General features: G+C 43.6%; 1 protein-coding gene across 1 annotated transcript in view; it reads left to right on the top strand.

Annotated features, from left to right (window-relative positions):
* LOC102290473 (zinc finger SWIM domain-containing protein 6) overlaps positions 1–15761 on the top strand; it is a 48891-nt gene extending 33130 nt beyond the window's left edge. Inside the window, exons 7-14 of the mRNA XM_005918963.3 lie at positions 174–320; positions 939–1085; positions 1770–2030; positions 3207–3342; positions 10318–10475; positions 10629–10792; positions 11744–11825; positions 11938–15761. Of these exons, the coding sequence (XP_005919025.1) occupies positions 174–320; positions 939–1085; positions 1770–2030; positions 3207–3342; positions 10318–10475; positions 10629–10792; positions 11744–11825; positions 11938–12803 (1961 nt within the window). The 3' untranslated portion in view covers positions 12804–15761. The remainder of the gene's footprint in view (positions 1–173; positions 321–938; positions 1086–1769; positions 2031–3206; positions 3343–10317; positions 10476–10628; positions 10793–11743; positions 11826–11937) is intronic.
* The last annotated feature ends 1916 nt before the right edge of the window (positions 15762–17677 follow it).

Here is a 17677-nt window from a genome sequence, read left to right on the forward strand (position 1 = left end):
TGTGTGTGTGTGTGTGTGTGTGTGTGTGTGTGTGTGTGTGTGTGTGTGTGTGTGTGTGTGTAGGTGTGAGTGAGCACATGCCAGAAAAGTTATTTATACAGAGTGAGCCGAACTGAGATTGTCCAGGAGGTGAGAGAAAAACGCTGGTTTTAAAACTTCTGTCTTTCCCTCAGAGCATGTTCCAACAGCCTGCGCCAGGGTGGATGCCCTGCGTTCCCACGGTTACCCGAGAGAAGCCCTCCGTCTGGCCATCGCCGTGGTCAATACGTTACGAAGGCAACAGCAGAGGCAACTGGAGCACTTTCGTAGGCACAAGAAAGGTGAAACTAAATTGCGGTATTCAAGCCTTATTTGTTTTTTATTCTCAGAATCCAATTTGGCAGCAAACCATTCTTGGAAACTCACTAATTACCTACAAACAACACCAGCTCACTGTGATATCATATATAATGCCTAATAATCTCAAAGGAAAATTTAAAAAGGAACAAGCCAGAAATGCTTTCAGTTCCTGTGAATCCTTTTGCCTCCGTAAAGTGTAACTTCTAAACATCCAATTACTTTTGCCAAACTTCAGAGTAGATGAGCTCTTCATGCAAGGTACTGAAAAATAACAAATACTCATGCCATTGCTGAGATATGGTCTGTATTGATTTTTGGTAGTTTATGCGGCCTATCGCTGCTGTTTCTTAATTAGGTATGGATGACAGCTCTGTGCATATTAGTTTTCATACCCTTGCGCATTTCAGTGGCGGAGGGGGGTCGACTTTAAGGGATGGAAGAATTAAGATGAGGTCTTGCTGGGACAGACAGTGGTTATTTGTGTGTATATGTGTTAATATGCTGTTCAGCTTGCAGAGGCTAATGATGTGCATTATTACTTTAAGATGTTGTCAGTTTTTACACTGAGACGTGTCCCCGTTTGCTTTGTCCTTTTCTAGAGTTGCTCCATAAAGGCCACACTTCCATAACCAACATGGAGGGCTGGGTGGGGCATCCCCTGGATCCCATTGGCACCCTGTTCAGCACCCTAACAGAGTCAGGACGAGTGGGCGAGGAGGGCTCTAACACCTGCTTAGACCTCTCAGGTACTGCTGGTTTATGGAAACTGGCCTCTTAAATAGCTACAAAAAACCCCACACACACATCAAAATGCGACTTTATCGTATTCTTTATTCATCCCACACCCTTTTACAAAGTGATTCATGTGTCTGTCTTTATGTATCTACATGGAAAAGTCAGCTACTACACACAAACAAGTCATGAAAATACAAATGTTTTTGTGTAATTTAGCACAGATGTTTGTTCTAATTCTATAGGACTGATTTTTAACATGAGATAGGAAATTTATGCTCTCCATGTATATTTCTATCTCATCGATTATAGTGGAGTAATTTTTAGTCTATACAAAGCATAGTTTAAGTGTAGCTTCACCTTCACTCTTTGTCTTATTCTTCACCATGTTTTTCAAATTCTCCTCGCCTACTCTCTGCGATTGCTCCGTCCCTCGGTGCGTCTCCTGCTTACAGAAATAGCCCACTCCTCTGAGGAAGAGCAGCGAACAGAGGAATGCTCCTAAGGGGTCGATCTTTATTTTGGGTGGTCACTGGATTAAGACCTGCACTGTGTGACGAACACAGTGTGTTTTTCACAGGAGACGGACTCCTCTATTGTTCAGCGCCTCAGAGAATTACACAAACGTTCCCAGCCAGTTTATGCTGACTCATTTCTTCTCATCTGCCTCTTTGTCTTCTCCTTTTCCCTCTTCATAGATTGTTCCAGCGTCGTAAGCCGAGCGGACCTCCAGCGGATGCCCGTGCAACGATTGCTGGGGGACGGCGAATCGTACGTGGCGCTGGCCGTGGAGACCGCTCTGATCGGCCTAGGCCAGCAGCGGGTGATGCCCGATGGGCTGTATGCTCAAGAAAAGGTGTGTCGCAATGAAGAGCAGCTCTTGGCCAAGCTGCAGGAAGTGGAACTGGACGACTCCCTGGTCAAAATCTTCCGTAAACAGGCCGTCTTCTTGCTGGAGGGTAAGAGAGATAACAGAATATAATCCAACTATACTTTTGTTTTGGTTTGGTTTTTTTAAATTTACATTTAAATGGTTGCTCCCAACGTGGTCAAGTGGGTGTGTGCTCCTCCTGTCCACATGATAAAGTGTGCTGAGGCAGCACTGAACTCCAGCATGCTGTATGGGTGAATGAGAGATAAAGTCTAAAGCTCTTTTCATAAGTGTAACCTGTTTACAATTTACTTTTTTTCACCATATTTCCCTATAGCTCTCTTTCTCTCTATATATAATATCTATATATTTAAATCTATCTATATATAGGCACACCTCCTCCCTGTTCTTCCTCTACCTCCCACACACCAAGAGCCTACACATTCCTGCTAAAACAGGAAAAACACTTTTGACTCTGTCTCGCTATTTATTATCCTTTCATTTTGTGGTGCAAATAGAGGCTGAGCTGCCCTGGGCCAGACCAAAATGAGCTCTTTACACAGTAACACCAGGGGTATTGTGTCAGCACACATATATGCGTGCACGCACACCAGTGTGTACATTCACAGGAGTGGAGCTAGAGCAGAATGGGGTTTGGTTATGGGAAAACGAGAAGGAGGAAGAGGAGGAGGAGGGGTGCGGTGGTGGCTCATCCCTGAGGGCCCAGCCCAGTCAAACTCTACTCCAATCCCCACCCAAACCCCAACCCTGCCTCATCCCTGGCGCGACCACCCACCTCTGGCTCCGTTACTAATAGAGCACCGGGCTCCGAGGCCTCTGTGGGTCCCTGGAGACTGCAGCCGCGCCACTGTGTGATGTGGTCTGTGGCTTAGAAGCCTGTTGGGGTTTAAAATAACCCACCAGAGATGAGGGGGGAAGCACAGGAAGAGGGGGAGGGAAGGAAAAGTGTGAGGCCAAGGCTGCACACACGGCCATATGGTTTTTGACGTCAAAGTTTGTTTTAATGCCGCGTGGCTTCACTGCTTCCTGGCTACGAGGGACAGACCAGATAAATCACTCGTCAGTGTGCAACAGGAAAATAATGACTTAATGTGCAGCAATACCAGAATGTGTTAATTGTATGGTATATATTATAAAATATAATAACTTGAGGACACACTTCTTCCTCCTGTGTGTTCCATAGCTAAAAAGGACCCACTTTTCTCGGTGTGTTTATATTGTTTTCTTGTGCTTTTTGTCACAGCTGGTCCGTACTCTGGCCTCGGAGAGATCGTCCACAGAGAAAGTGTCCCCATGCACACCTTCGCCCGCTATCTCTTCACCTCTCTCCTACCTCACGACGCTGAACTGGCGTACAAAATTGCACTGAGAGCCATGCGGTAGGTCTCCTGTGTTTGTGTGGGCTTGTTTCCGTAATCATGTCAAAACCTTGTAAATCAGATTTTTACCAGCTGTGACAGCAGGTCTCGCTTTGTTTTCACTTTGTGCGTCTGCGTGCGCGCGTGCGTGTGTGTGTGTGTGTGTGTGTGTGTGTCTCCGTCTGTGCCATGTCCTCATGGCAGAATGTGATCCTGGGCACCTTCTTTAACTATTACCAAAGCTTGGCAGGTGTTTATGTGTCTGTCTGTGGATGGGTTTTGTCAACATGATGGTGTCATAAACATGCAAGGGACAGCTATGAAACTTTACAGGTGTAGTTAAGGTGACTATTGAGGAGAAGGCTCTAGATGTAGAGAGGCCCTGTTTGGACTCTCAAATAAAACTTTTTTAAGCTTTGGAGATTTCCTATGAAGTAATGAGTAAAACAATCAGAGATAGAGCAGTGCCCCACGCTCTAATAGGAGCTGTTGTGGGAGAGAAAAACTGGTGATCGTGAAGCAGTAGCATCCATGTTAGCATCCATGGCCACAAGGTTTTAAGTTACCACTCAGTGATGATCCTGAGTGTGTTTTACAGATTTCTGAAAAACAAATGAGCTTACCTGTGCAGCACACTAATATGTGAACAGCTGAATATTGGTATGCACGCCCCAACCCACTATATGATGTATCCTCGCATCCTGTATAACCATAAAATATTTACGTGCGGCTTATAAATGGTAAAATGGACTGATGCTCATGTAACACTTTTCTACTCTGCGGACTCAAAGCACTTTTTACTACAAGCCACTCTTATCCATTCACACACACACCCATACAGCGCTCTATTCTAAGCACTGTCTGACGATCACACACACTGGTGGGGAAATTACGGTTCAGCTGTGGTAGTGCATTGGCGTTGGCTGCCCGTCTACCTGCAGAGAGCATCCGTTGTCAGATGGGGGCAGTGTCAAAAATATGTGGCGTAACTGCTCTGTGGGATACTCTTATTTGTGCTGTTGTTGGTCCGTCAGTCTGAAGCTGTAACGTGCGATTTGGTGTTCACTAACCTCCCCGAGGATATGACGATGCAAACTGCATGAGCCAGCGATTCACCAACCTTCTGATTCATAGACGACCTAGTCACCCTCGCTTAAAATCTGAGTGAGGATTTAAGCGATTTGAGAAAAAAAATCTCCTCAAGTTTAAGATCCCTCCTATTTGTGCAAGCTTGTCTTCAAGCTTTAATGTCTGCAGCTCAGTGTGCGTCTGTGTTTTGAGGGGAATTCCACACTGTTTGCTGGCCTGTGCGTTGTCCGTGTGATCTCTCTATATTAAGCTCCTGTGTGTATTCATCTGTGGACAATGTGGACATGTGTATGTACGTTAATCAGTCTGCGCTGCTGTGTTTTGATGTTGTGACTAGTGGGAGCTGGATCAGTGAATATTAATTACATTAATGAGAGTATAATTAGTGTGGCTGTAATGAGGAGGATTCACACACGCACACACTTATGCACACACAAACACATGCATATGCCGAGCCAACGGGGAGAGGACACAGAGGAGGAAGATGTTTGTTATGTTTCTACAAAGCTAAGCTTGGCGAAGTCCATCACTGTAAAACTAGCAAATGATTTGTGAACGACTAAAAATGAAGCGATTCTTGTTCTTCTTTTTAACTTTTTCGGGTTCTCGTGATGTGTCACAGTTGGCCGAACGGAGAACTAAAAGACAAGAAGCGCATCCCTTGCACCTTCCTACAGTTAACCATTTAGGAGGCGTCAGGATGTAAATAACACACTTACAAAACCAAAACGAGATGGTTTGGATTTCTCAGTGTGGTTTCAAGGTTGCAAATCCAGCTGGTGTGTCCCTTCCATTCCCTCTAAACCCAAGTCCCAAGCCTGTTTTCCCTGAGTCAGCCACTCCCTTCCCTCCCTTGCTACTTCCCGTCACCTTTTTTTTTTTTTTTTTTTTTTTTTTTTTTGTTTCCTTCTCCTCCGCTCCTCCATCCTCACTCCTTTGGCGTGAATGCGTCGATTTAGAATAATACGGCCACTTATGGGTGCTCCTGGAAGCCAGGGGTGTCTACTCAGCACATAATGAATGTGTGTAATGTAGCGTAGTGTAATGTGATAGCATATACCTCCCCGCTCCCACGGGACGGTGGACAGTTAAATATAGAGGAGGAGGTAAAGTAACCAGGGCTATTTTAATGGACCTATTATAACACTATCATTGATACAAGGAGAGAGAAAGAAAGTCTAGCTCTCTCTCTCTCTCGCTCTCTTGTACACACACACACTCTCTCTCACACACTTTTTTCTTTCTACTTGCATTCTCGATTTTTCTCCTCTGTCACAGTTGCTCTTAAAACGGCTTTTTTGCAAATGAGAGGAAGTCAGACTGCCTCCATGTGTGCATGCATATCCATGAGAGTATTTTAAAGTGCCTGGGAGTTTATGTGTCTTGGATGAGGTTAATTAAAGTGTGTAAGAGCAGCATATGCCGTGCAATGGCCCGACGTTAGCGGCCAACACAAAAACAGAGAAGCTGCCTACTAGTTCAGGGGCTGCCCAGAATTTGACTGCAGCCACAGAGGAAGAAGAGGAAGAAGAAAGAGAAGAAGAAGCTCACTGCCTCTCCAGAGACGGTGCTTATCTCAACTCTTTTGGAAGCCAAAGAAACAAATCCCAGTCGCCTGTTATCATATGTGATTTCCATATGAGATATGAGCCTTCCAATGCTAATGACTCTGGATCTTCGCTGTAATCCACAACCTTTGATCCTCTGCATAATCCATAATCTTTGAATATAAAGTACTCTATATCACGATTGCCGTCTGAGGATAAGATGAGACTGATACATCACCAGTGCACACAGGTAGCAGCCATCATTTCAGTCGGGACCACTTTATTCCAAAGACGATTATTATTTCCAGACGGGGGGGAAGGAGAAAGACCTGTGGTGCACAACACAGCAGGCATTGGTGATATGACATCGTCAGACGTGGCATGATAAGGACGAGCTGGGATCAAGGCGGGCTGCAAAGCGGCTTGCATGAGCAACAGTTGACAGAACGTTAGAGCAGTTTAAATTGTATACCCTATATGAGATTCTGTTAGCGCTGTGTGATAATGCAAATTTTGGTATAGAGCTGATAACAAGTGAATACATGGCCAGTATTACCGATACTATTACCGATACTTTAAACCTATAAAGCACTGATCATGACTGTGACCTGGAATGTAAATGTGCCTATGGATATTTGGTTAGATCCGCCTACCTCTAGATGTTTCAGTAGGACACACAGAAGCGTATCAGCTGATGTCGTGTGACATTGAGATCTACTGTTAACAGCTAATGTGCCTTACCCAATGCTTTGGTGGCTTTTTTCTTTAGTCTGCATAGTAAAACCCTTATCTAGTCTCTCATTTTTTTTTTTTTTTTACATGACTTTCAGATTAAGATGCTGGGAATCATTGATGTGGGACATGTAAACAGCGCAATACTATCGTGCTGGTCCCAGTGAAAGAAATAGATGTAAACCACACTGCCAAAAGAAATACTAGTAATGTAATGGGTTGATTTCCCTTTGAAATATAATGTTTTATACAATACAATTTTACTATCAGTCAGTGAAATCTTTAAGTCTGTCCCTTGTTGCCTTCTACCTCTGCATATAATATTTTACTGTCTGTCCACACAAAGCTATAAAGAATCACCACTACACAAACTCACACACGTACAGGCAGTGTATTTGCAATCACTTTGCTCATGCACATGTGTTTATTGTATTGTATGAAATTTATTGAACAATATAAAGAAACATGCTCATCTGTGAGTTGCAGAAAATCCACGGAAATAAACAAACCTCTCGAGAATGATATTTTAAACACAGATTTTCATGTGACTGCGACAGTGATGACTTTAATGTAGAACATGTTCCTCAAAAAGCATCACTCAAAGCAAATGTCGTTTTTAGCATCCTAGGCTCCTGACGGCTAAAATATCTGCTCATCTCGTTCATGTATGACTTCATCCCTGCTGCCAGGTGTTCTGCAGGTTTTATCCCACAGGAGTTTGTGTATGGTCTTCCACCGGATGTGTCACTTAGCTGATAGATGTGCGCTTGATAAATTCTGGAAGTGAAGGGTGTTTACAGTCAAAGGGGGAACAGAGAAAGAGGTAAAGAGGTCAGTAGTCATGGTGATGCAGACCAGAAACCCAAAGGGCCTCAGGATTTAGGTAAAACCTGCACACACTGCTTTTTATCATTGTATCCTTGCAGCTTTTCTGCAAAGCGTTACACATTTCATTCTTCTTACATGGGCACGTGAATGTGTGACCCTAAACGCTGGTTTACCCATCACTGCCTCGTCACAGGCTCCTCTTCTGTAATCTGTTGCCAGCTGCCTCCACGTTGACTGTATTGCATATTTCTGCCCCTTTCAGATGTGACAGCGTGCTACAGTGCCGCAGGAGACATTTGACACCAGAGCGACAAACCCTTCTCACTGACCCTCACAGGAATTGATTGCCTCTTACCGATCACTCTGTTTCTTTTTAGATAATATATTTATACGCAATTACTTCAAACCATGGCAAACCTGTAAAGAACCGTTTGTTACAGTTTTTTATTATACTGTAAGCACACAGTAAATTGGTGTTGGATTTAGATGTGCAGCATTTTGCACTAATTATATTAGCTGGCTGGGATTAAACTGTACTTGTGGTTGGATTGAATACTTTGGAGAAGTTCATGAGGGTTCATTTACCTCTCCTACATTGAGGTATTCTTCAGCAAATCCAGGTCCTTAAGCACCCATCCGATGCAAGTACTCGGCTCTCTGGTGAACACCAAACAAAAGCAGGAATGTTGATAAGGCCTCCATCTTTATCCAAGGCATTTTTTTTTTTTTTGCTTTGCTTTGCTGCACCCCAGGAATCTTCCAGAAGGTCCCAGTGTGGCAAAAGCTTTTAGCAGCTCTTAAGCTTTGTGTGGAATGAATCTGGCTGTTGCTAGGGCTTCCAAACATCTCCATTTTGCACCAAGTGTCAGCGTTCACACTTGCGCGCATCTCAACTGGGTTTTTGACACCTTCTGTCTCCGAGAAACGAGCTCCGCCGGTGCCCTCTTGGGCGAAACGGAGCGAAGACGAGGCTGTTTTTGTACATGCCTTTACTCGGGTGGCAGCGGTATCACATGCACCTTGCTCTGAAATTGAAACTGGCATTTAGCATTACATTGCTTTTACTGGGCTGCTTTGATGTGTTTTCAAAAGGGCAGGTGTGTGTGTGTGTGTATCTGATCTTGTGTGTGCGCGCGTGCGTGTGTATGCTCTGGGTTTTTTCATTGATGTGTGTTGGTATTTGTTTGATGTGTGTCCAGCCTTACGGGGCTAGAAGGTGAATTCCTTAATTTCCCCATGGACTCAATTAGCTTTGTGATTGGCTGAGAGAAGGCCAGGTTGCGCTGTCTTCTGAAGGAAAGAAGACCTTTGAAACTGAGGTGGGAGGGAAGAGAAGTGAAGCAGAATAGGAGATGAGCCGGCCACAGTGGTAACTGTGTTGTGCTCGTGGCTCTTGTGAAGACTTGGCCCTGTCAGTATTATTATAATGAGAGAGAGAAACTAGTGAAGCTCCTCCATCCACTAGCAGGTGTTGCACGGCTCTGACTTCATTATGACCAATTAGAGTGAAGAAAATACTAATTATACCATGGTTTCTAGGTGATTAAATACTAGGTTGAAAGTAAATTGCTGGGAGAGGCTAACTGTAATCCCCCTGTGTCGACTGAAGTCATTTTGATTTTGAAGTGACTTTCAGGCATTCATAATGAAGCCCTTTTTTTTTTTTCTCTCAGTACAGTATTCTGTTTGCTTGTTACAGTATGGAGGAAAAAAGGGGTTTCATTGATGATGATTCACGGACCTTTGTTGTCTAATTCCTCTTCACTCTTGTAGTTCTTTCATTTAGTGTTTTTGAGTTTAATAGTCTTAATTAACTGAAATACACTTAGCTCTCCAGACTTCTTGAAGGACATTCCAAGCTCCTCTTTGGATGTTGGCTGTCTTTTGGTCCGTTTTCTGTCAAGATGATCCTACACTGTTTCAGTAAAGGTCCGGGCTCTGGGGAGGTCAGTCCATGACTGATAGTTTCCCATTGTTTGTTTTTCATTCCATGCATGCTGTTATTGCATTGGCAGCGTGTTTGGGATCATCGTCATGCTGAAAAGTAAAGCTGTTGTCAGTTACAGGCTTTCCAGATGGTATTGCATGGAGGATTAAAACCTGATGGTACTTTTCTATGTTCATAATTTCACCATTTTTGATAAGATCCCCAGCACCACTGGCTGAAATGCAGCCCCAAATCATGACAGAGCCTCGTACATGTTTTACGGATGGCTGTAGACACTGTTGTCCTCCATATATACCATTAATGATTTGAAACTCATCGCTCTATAAAACCTGTTGCCACTGATTTTTCAGTCCACTTCTTCTTCCACTTCTTCTCCCTGTTTCCTTTCCTTAAGACTTGCTTCTTGACTGGGTGACTGCCCAAAACCCACCTCTGGGTCTCGTGTCAGTGATGATAGTGTTCATCTACTGCTTCTTCCATTGTTCTCCACTTGTCTGGTTTCCTCATCATTTTTAAAGGCATACTGTACTCCTTTGACACTTTTTTTTGCAAATTGTTTTGTTGGTACAAAAATACTGCTCTTTGCTTAGTTTCCTCTAAATATATTCAGGTATAAGGATGGACTAAATCTGAGTGAAAAAGCAGCCAGTGTCCAAAGAAAAACTTGGAGACCTGGAGAAATATTGCTCAAGACCACTTTAGAAAAGTCTGGCTTCTTGAAAGCAAACTATAAAGAAATAAGGGGTGGCTCAAGACTCAAGACTCTACTTAATATTTATGTATTTAATTGAAGTACATAATTCTCCACAGAATATCTTTAATAATTGTGCTGTGGGTCTGTTTCTCCGTCAGGTTGCCGGTGTTGGAGTCGACGGCATCATCCGGTGACCTGTCGCGACCTCACCACATCGTGTCCGTAGTGCCCAACCGCTACCCGCGCTGGTTCACCCTGAGCCACATAGAGTCCCAGCAGTGTGAGCTGGCCTCTACCATGCTCACTGCTGCCAAAGGTGCACAGATATTTGCACAATTACAGATCCCGCCATTAACTTTCCTAATGTTGACGTACTATTAGTAACACAACACATGCGTTCGCATGTATACAGGTAGGGGTAGCAGTCATTTCTGTGCAATTATAAACTATTTCTGTGTTTGTACCACAGGCGACAGTCGCAGGCTGGAGACGGTCCTGGAGTCCATCCAGAAAAACATTCACTCCTCGTCTCACATCTTCAAACTGGCGCAGGACGCGTTTAAGATTGCCACGCTCATGGACAGCCTGCCTGATATAACACTTCTCAAAGTCTCTCTGGAGTTAGGACTGCAGGTATGCTTTTTTTTTTTTTTAAGTGTACTTCTGTGAATTTATTTTCACCTTTTAGAGGAAGTCAGGTTGTAAATTTCCATGGCACACCTTTGTTTAAAAAAAAAAAAGAAAGGGGAAAAAAAAGCCTAATAATACATCCACATGTGTATGTGAAGGTAATATTCTACTTATACCAAGCCGCTGTTCACTTGTATCTTTGAGTAGAGATATATTGGATCATTTTCTTACAAGAAAAGCTTGTAGCTCTGGAGGATGACATTAACCCTGTACATCACAAGGGTTTAGTTATCTTGGGTCAGTAAAAGGATTTTACCCTGATGTTCATGAAACAGAATTTGACATTATTGTCTTGGAATACAAGAAGATTACCTGGAAACGGCATTTACACTATAGGGTGCTCTTAATCCTGTAAAATAGCTCCATTATATGACGAGTGTAGAGGAATCAGAAAAGATATTGTAACAGATCTGTATCTGTGGATCCTTCGGTTTCCTGAATATTTAATTCTAGATGGAACAGCACTGCAATGCTATTTTCTAAGGGGCCTTTATTTTGTGCACCTCAGGGAGGAGAATGAGCTTTTGAGAGGTGATGCTTGGTAAATGTCACAATATTGTTCATTATGTTTTTTCACCTTATTCGCCTTTGCAGACTTTAATAAATTATTTATAGATTTACCTTGGATTATATATTTGTAAAGGTATTCACTTTGATGGTTTTCCTGTGGGCCTTTCCCCCTAAGGCTGTTGCAAAATGTACCACAGTCTTTTCCGCCACAGTTCTAGTGCGTCGTTGAAGTTACAGTTGAACTGGTTACAGGAATATTTATAATACTCTTCAGCGGTAATGGTAGATATAGCTCATCTTCCCTGTGCATTTTAATGCTTTACATGTCTGATCAGTAACTCACCTTTCATTCCCTCCTGCTCCATCATTTTTCACCTTCCTCAGGTGATGAGAATAACTCTGTCCACATTAAACTGGAGGAGGAGAGAGATGGTTCGCTGGTTAGTCACATGTGCCACTGAAGTTGGTAAGCCACGCTCTCCGCTTAAATTGGTGTTTTTCAGCTGTTTTAAGGATTATTATTAGCTTCTGCTCTATATCTCTCTTCACATCTATTCATGCCTCGATGTGTGCCCCAGGTGTGTACGCACTGGATAGCATCATGCAGAGCTGGTTCACCCTCTTCACCCCCACGGAAGCCACCAGTATCGTGGCCACCACTGTCATGTCCAACAGCACTATCGTCCGCCTGCACCTGGACTGCCACCAGCAGGAGAACCTGGCTTCATCTGCTCGCACCCTCGCCCTACAGTGTGCCATGAAGGACCCCCAGAACTGCGCCCTCTCCGCTCTCACGCTCTGCGAAAAGGACCACATTGCCTTTGAGACAGCCTACCAGATTGTACTGGACGCGGCGGCGACAGGAATGAGCTACACGCAGCTGTTCACTATCGCGCGCTACATGGAACACCGTGGGTATCCAATGAGAGCGTACAAGCTGGCGACATTAGCGATGGCCCACCTGAACCTCAGTTACAACCAGGACACGCACCCGGCCATTAACGACGTGCTGTGGGCCTGCGCGCTCAGCCACTCGCTGGGGAAGAACGAGCTAGCGGCCGTAATCCCCCTGGTGGTCAAGAGCGTCAAGTGCGCCACCGTGCTGTCTGACATTTTGCGGCGGTGCACGCTGACCACGCCGGGCATGGTGTCGGCGCTGCACAGCCGCAGGAATTCTGGGAAGCTGATGTCGCTGGACAAAGCGCCGCTCAGGCAGCTGCTGGACGCAACCATTGGGGCCTACATCAACACCACGCACTCACGGCTCACGCACATCAGCCCGCGCCACTATAGCGAGTTCATCGAGTTCCTGGGGAAGGCCCGGGAGACTTTCATGATGGCTCACGACGGACACATTCAGTTCACCCAATTCATAGACAACCTGAAACAGATCTACAAGGGCAAAAAGAAACTAATGATGCTAGTGAGGGAGAGGTTCGGCTGAGGGCGAGGCCGAAGGGGAGGTGGTGAAAAAGCCCGCCCCTCCCCGCCCTCCTCCCACTCTAGTACTTTTCTAATAACTTGAGTCTGCCTTTTGAACTTCTTTTTGGACTGATTAAAAATAGACAAGTAAAAAAAAGAGGGATGCGACTTGTAGAATGAAGCAAAAAAGAGAAAGGAAAAGATGACAAAAAAATCAACAGAGCCACACGCGGTATTATTGTTCTTGCTGTTGTTATTGTCATAAACATTATTACTATTATTATTATTAATAATAATATTATTACTACTATGTGTACAGAAGTGTTTTTATTTTTCAGAAGAGAGGAAATTTGTCACATTGTGAATGTTGTGTGTATTTCTCTACATGTGTGCGAGACGAAAACGAAAGCGAAACGGCTTTTTTTTTTTTCTTTCCGTTCCTTTCCGTTCCTCTAATGATTTAAAGCATCCCCCCCCCTCCCGTTTCAGTGTATATTGAGTTACATGTTGTCAAGTGGCTGAAGCCCTTCTACAATGGCGCTCATGTTAAAAAAGAAAAAAAAAAAGAGGAAAAAAACACAACAAAAAAAAAAAGAAAACTTGGTATCCTCAAAGAGAAACTAAGGCTTTAAAAAAACACACTCAAAACACACAGAGCACCTCCCTCTGTCCACGCCCTCACCGGCGGGCGCTGGCCAGCACTGCACAGCTTAGCTCGGCTCGGCACAGCTTGGGTTAGCACTGAAAGAAAAGCCGCCATCAGCATTTTCTCCAGACACAGCAGCAGTAGCAGCAGAAGCAGCAGCACTGGAGCAGCCATTAGTTTTCTCTGGGTTCCAGGCATTAGTTTCATTATACACAACAATGCTCTCAGCTAACTTGTGTTGTTGATATTGTTATAATCTCACCCACCTCCATAATGAGTACCTGTTCCAGACAGAAGACAGTAATGCAGGCGCTATAGACAAAGATAATGAGTATTCTTGTTATAGCTTCAACTACTTCAAGCTGAAGCAGAACCCCAGAGGCAGACGACTACCTCATGATACGGTATTGAACTGCTCCCAGATATATTTTTTTCTTCTTTTTTTTTTTATTTGCTATCGTGATTGTTATCGTCTATGATAGCTGACAGTGTTAATTAAACAGGGGGATTCATCAGTGAGACCGAGGTTATGAGGAAGCTTCAGATTCCCGCTAAGTGTTTCTGCCCTTGGCTCTGCTGTACGTCACTGCCCTGGCATCGGTACTTGCACCCCCCTCTCCAAAAAGCTTCAACACACACACGCGCACACACACACACACAACATGTGTCAGTATATCAGTCCACTCTCATCTATATACAGCCGCCATCATCGTGGTGTTTTCCGACTCGGCCAGTGTCACCTCCCTCTGTGCATGTGAATCATAGAAATTAGACTTTCTACTGTTATAGTTGATTGTGTGGAACCTTCAGTAATTGTCAGCCAGAACGTTCTCAGGGATTTCTCTACACAGGAAGAAACAACAACAAAAAAAGGCGGAACATACGAACAACTGAACTTCGAGGAGAAAAAGAAAGAAAGGAAAAAAAAAAAAGACAAAAACACGACACAACATGAGCGAGCATTTATTGTACTCTGTATATATGCCATAGTATATGTCTGAATATGGAGGATCTGAAAGTATATGTTAACTAATTTATACAGAGTATTCTATGTAATGTGAAATACTTGAAGCCGCTGTAGTTTGCTCTCTCTCCCTCTCTCGCTCTTCATCTCTTTCTCCCTTTTTTTTTTCTTTTTTTTTTCTTTTTTTGGGGGTGTGGGCTTTCCTCCCTCCCCTCCACTCTTTTGTAAAAAAAACAACAACAACAAAACAGAACATATCAGAAGGACTCGACTGACCTTGTTGACAGCTTTTTGGACTCGCATGTGTTCACGCACGAGACGCTGGATCCTGTCAGAAATGTTGTTCCGCTGAGTGACGTGTAGAATGGGAAGAGAGGCAGACTACTCCACGCCAGTGGTGGATAAATGTTTAAAAACACGATACGTGATTTCATACTTAGTTATGCATGTAAGCTGTTGTAGTAGCCTAGATTTCCATGGGATCCTATTGGAAAAATACTATAATGTGCTTTATACAGGAGCTAATTGGCGAACAGAGCGTGTATTATGTGTCCAGCCTTACAGTCGTACATTTAAAAGGACATATTTTGCTGAGAACCTGCCTCATGTTCCAGTAATATATAATAACCGCGCAAGTAACTTATTAGTCATCAAACTCAACAATTCTGCACATGGACAAATGAGTGTCCTCAGCTCTCTCCTTCATTCCCTGCAGATTTTCCAGTGTCTCCACTGCAAAGTTCAAGCTGTCCCATCATTACCTGCCTTTTTACCTTCTCTCTCTCTCTCCTTCTTCTTCTCTTTTTTTTAATATCTCATTTTCTCTGCGTCTTTTTTCTATCTTGTGTTGATTAAAGATAAAAGCAGCCTTTTCTCTTGCCTTGTCTTAACGCTTTAAAGTAACCAAACAGAAGATCTATCTAACAACCAAACGCGTTCTAAGAGGGGAGAGACAACCAACCTTGGTCCCAGCTTTAGTGTCCTTAATTAGTAAGTGAATGGCTGTGTAACTGATGCTTTAACAAAGCAATTCCTCACGTGTGTTTGGTGGAAAAGTTGTCCAGTGTCTCTTGTTCTCTTCAGAAACAATTTCCTCTGAGTCTTTCTAGCTGTTTGTTTTATTTTATTTTAATTTTCTTGTTTTGTTTTGTTTTTGTTGTTTTTGTTCGTGTAGGAATGTTCTGCTCTCCCATTTTATTTATTACAATGACCCATGTATACATGCTTATGAAATTAAGATTTGATACACCGATATCAATTTATTTATGTAACTAAATCACTGTTTTATAATCTTGTTAATGAGTCAATAATTGATTCTTTTGTTTTTTGTTTTTTTTTTGTTTTAATAAAAGTTAGTTTTTTGAAATGTATATTTATTTCCTCTCAAAGTTGATTTTTTTTCTTTTATACTTACACCCTGCCAAAAACGGGAAGCATTTCTTTTATCTATTTATTTAATTTTTTATATGTTTTACAGCTGCACTTTTGTCTGAGAAGGTCTGTCGTAGATCATTATGTGACGCGGTCCCTGAGCATGACGGCGCGCGCTGCTCGGCGTATCGGCGAGAGACGATCAGTCAGGACGGTTCAGATCTCCATCAAACGGCGATGTCAGAAAAAGGCAGAGAGGGATCACTCTCGCTGGCAGCAGCTTTCACGCTGTCATCCCGGGCGAGCTGACGAAGAATGTGAAATGTATCAATTGATATTCCCATGGTCTTTGTAGCTTCTGTCAGGCAGCCAGGCTCAGCCAACCACAATAACCTGTTTACATGTATCCAACACTGACAGTGGTGCCACAGAATGACTAAATCAGTGTATGCAGTTTGTCAAGTGTGTGCGTTTGTGCAGGCATGTTTTGGTGTGTGCTGCTCCTTGTTTGCATGCCTCTGCGTGCCTGCATGTATTTTAGTGTGTGTGTGTGTGTGTGTGTGTGTTAAGGTCTTTAGGGAGCGGATGGGAACAGGTGGTAGCTCCAGACTACAGGAGCTCCTGACAGCAGTAAGGTCCCCAGACTCCCAGCCCCTCATTAAACATTGACACAAAAACACTGCAACTGTCTGTGTGTGAACAGTAATGAAGCGCAGACGGCTACACTGGTATACACACTGCAACTTAGCACAGCACGAGCTTGCAGTCCGCATCTGTGTGTGTGTTTGTGTGTGTTGTCCATCTGTGTGCGCTCATTAATGAGGTGCATTTGTCTGTAGAGGTGTCCACTTAGATATTGAGGAATTCGTCTGGTTCGCCAACAAAAGCACCGGTCTGCTGTCAGAGGCCAGACAGCGCTGTCCATTTGTTATCTTATGGATGCCATCCTGTGAGAAATGGTGTGTGCGCTGAAGGAAAAACGCACTCATGCAAGTGTGTACACATGCGAGGAAGAATACACTTGCTTGCATGCGTTTGTAGGAGATACACGCTTCCTGTGTGCCTGACCTGTGCTCGGGTCCCTGCTCAGTTTCAGCTGGTAATGACGTCCCTTGGGTGTAGCACGTTACAGCAGCCTCCTCCAGTCTGTCTCACTGTATACTTCTAATGACATCATGATCACACGCTGGCCCCTTTTATGCCAAAAGCCCTCTTCCTCACCATCAACATCAAAAATCCCATCTAGGGTATTAATTCTGTCTTTCTCCCCCTCTCTCTCTCACACACACATCACGACTTCATAACACATCAAGACTTTGACAAGGCCGTGGCTTTTTTTTTGTTGTCAGATGGTAAATTCAATATGCTTTATATTTTCACCTATAGAAAGTCAAACCTCAACTGTTTCTGAGTTTTAAATGTGCTGTGCAAGACAGCTTATAGTTGCGGGCGATCGCTGCCAAGCAAAAAATTGTACACTTTATATTGAAGTCGTAACCTGCAGACAAGGATGCTTCTGTACAGCTTCCCAGTAGAGAACACTGACAGCAGCATGTTACACCATGAGTTGCTGATAAATCATCCCGGTCTTGTAGGAAAAATGGACAGTTTCTTACCTGTTGTCCAGCAGACAAGTGACAAAATAAAGGGAAAACCATGAACAACCTCCAGTTGTCCCTTTAGATGAGGGGTGGGCAATTCATTTTTCCAACAGGCCACATAAAAACCTGGGCTGCACCAATAAGACATACATTCATATTTAATACAATTGGCTCTCTTCCACAGTGTGTCTCTTGCCCTGTCTTCCTCCGCTCACCCCCAACAGTCATTGTAGATGTTCAATTGTTGTTTTTTGTTTTTATATTACTGTAGCGCCTTGTCTTACAATATAAACCATGTTGAGGTGACTGCTGTT

The sequence above is a fragment of the Haplochromis burtoni genome, unplaced genomic scaffold (genome assembly GCF_018398535.1).
Source record: "Haplochromis burtoni strain Fernald_Lab_line unplaced genomic scaffold, NCSU_Asbu1 Contig_34, whole genome shotgun sequence".
NCBI lineage: Eukaryota > Metazoa > Chordata > Actinopteri > Cichliformes > Cichlidae > Haplochromis > Haplochromis burtoni.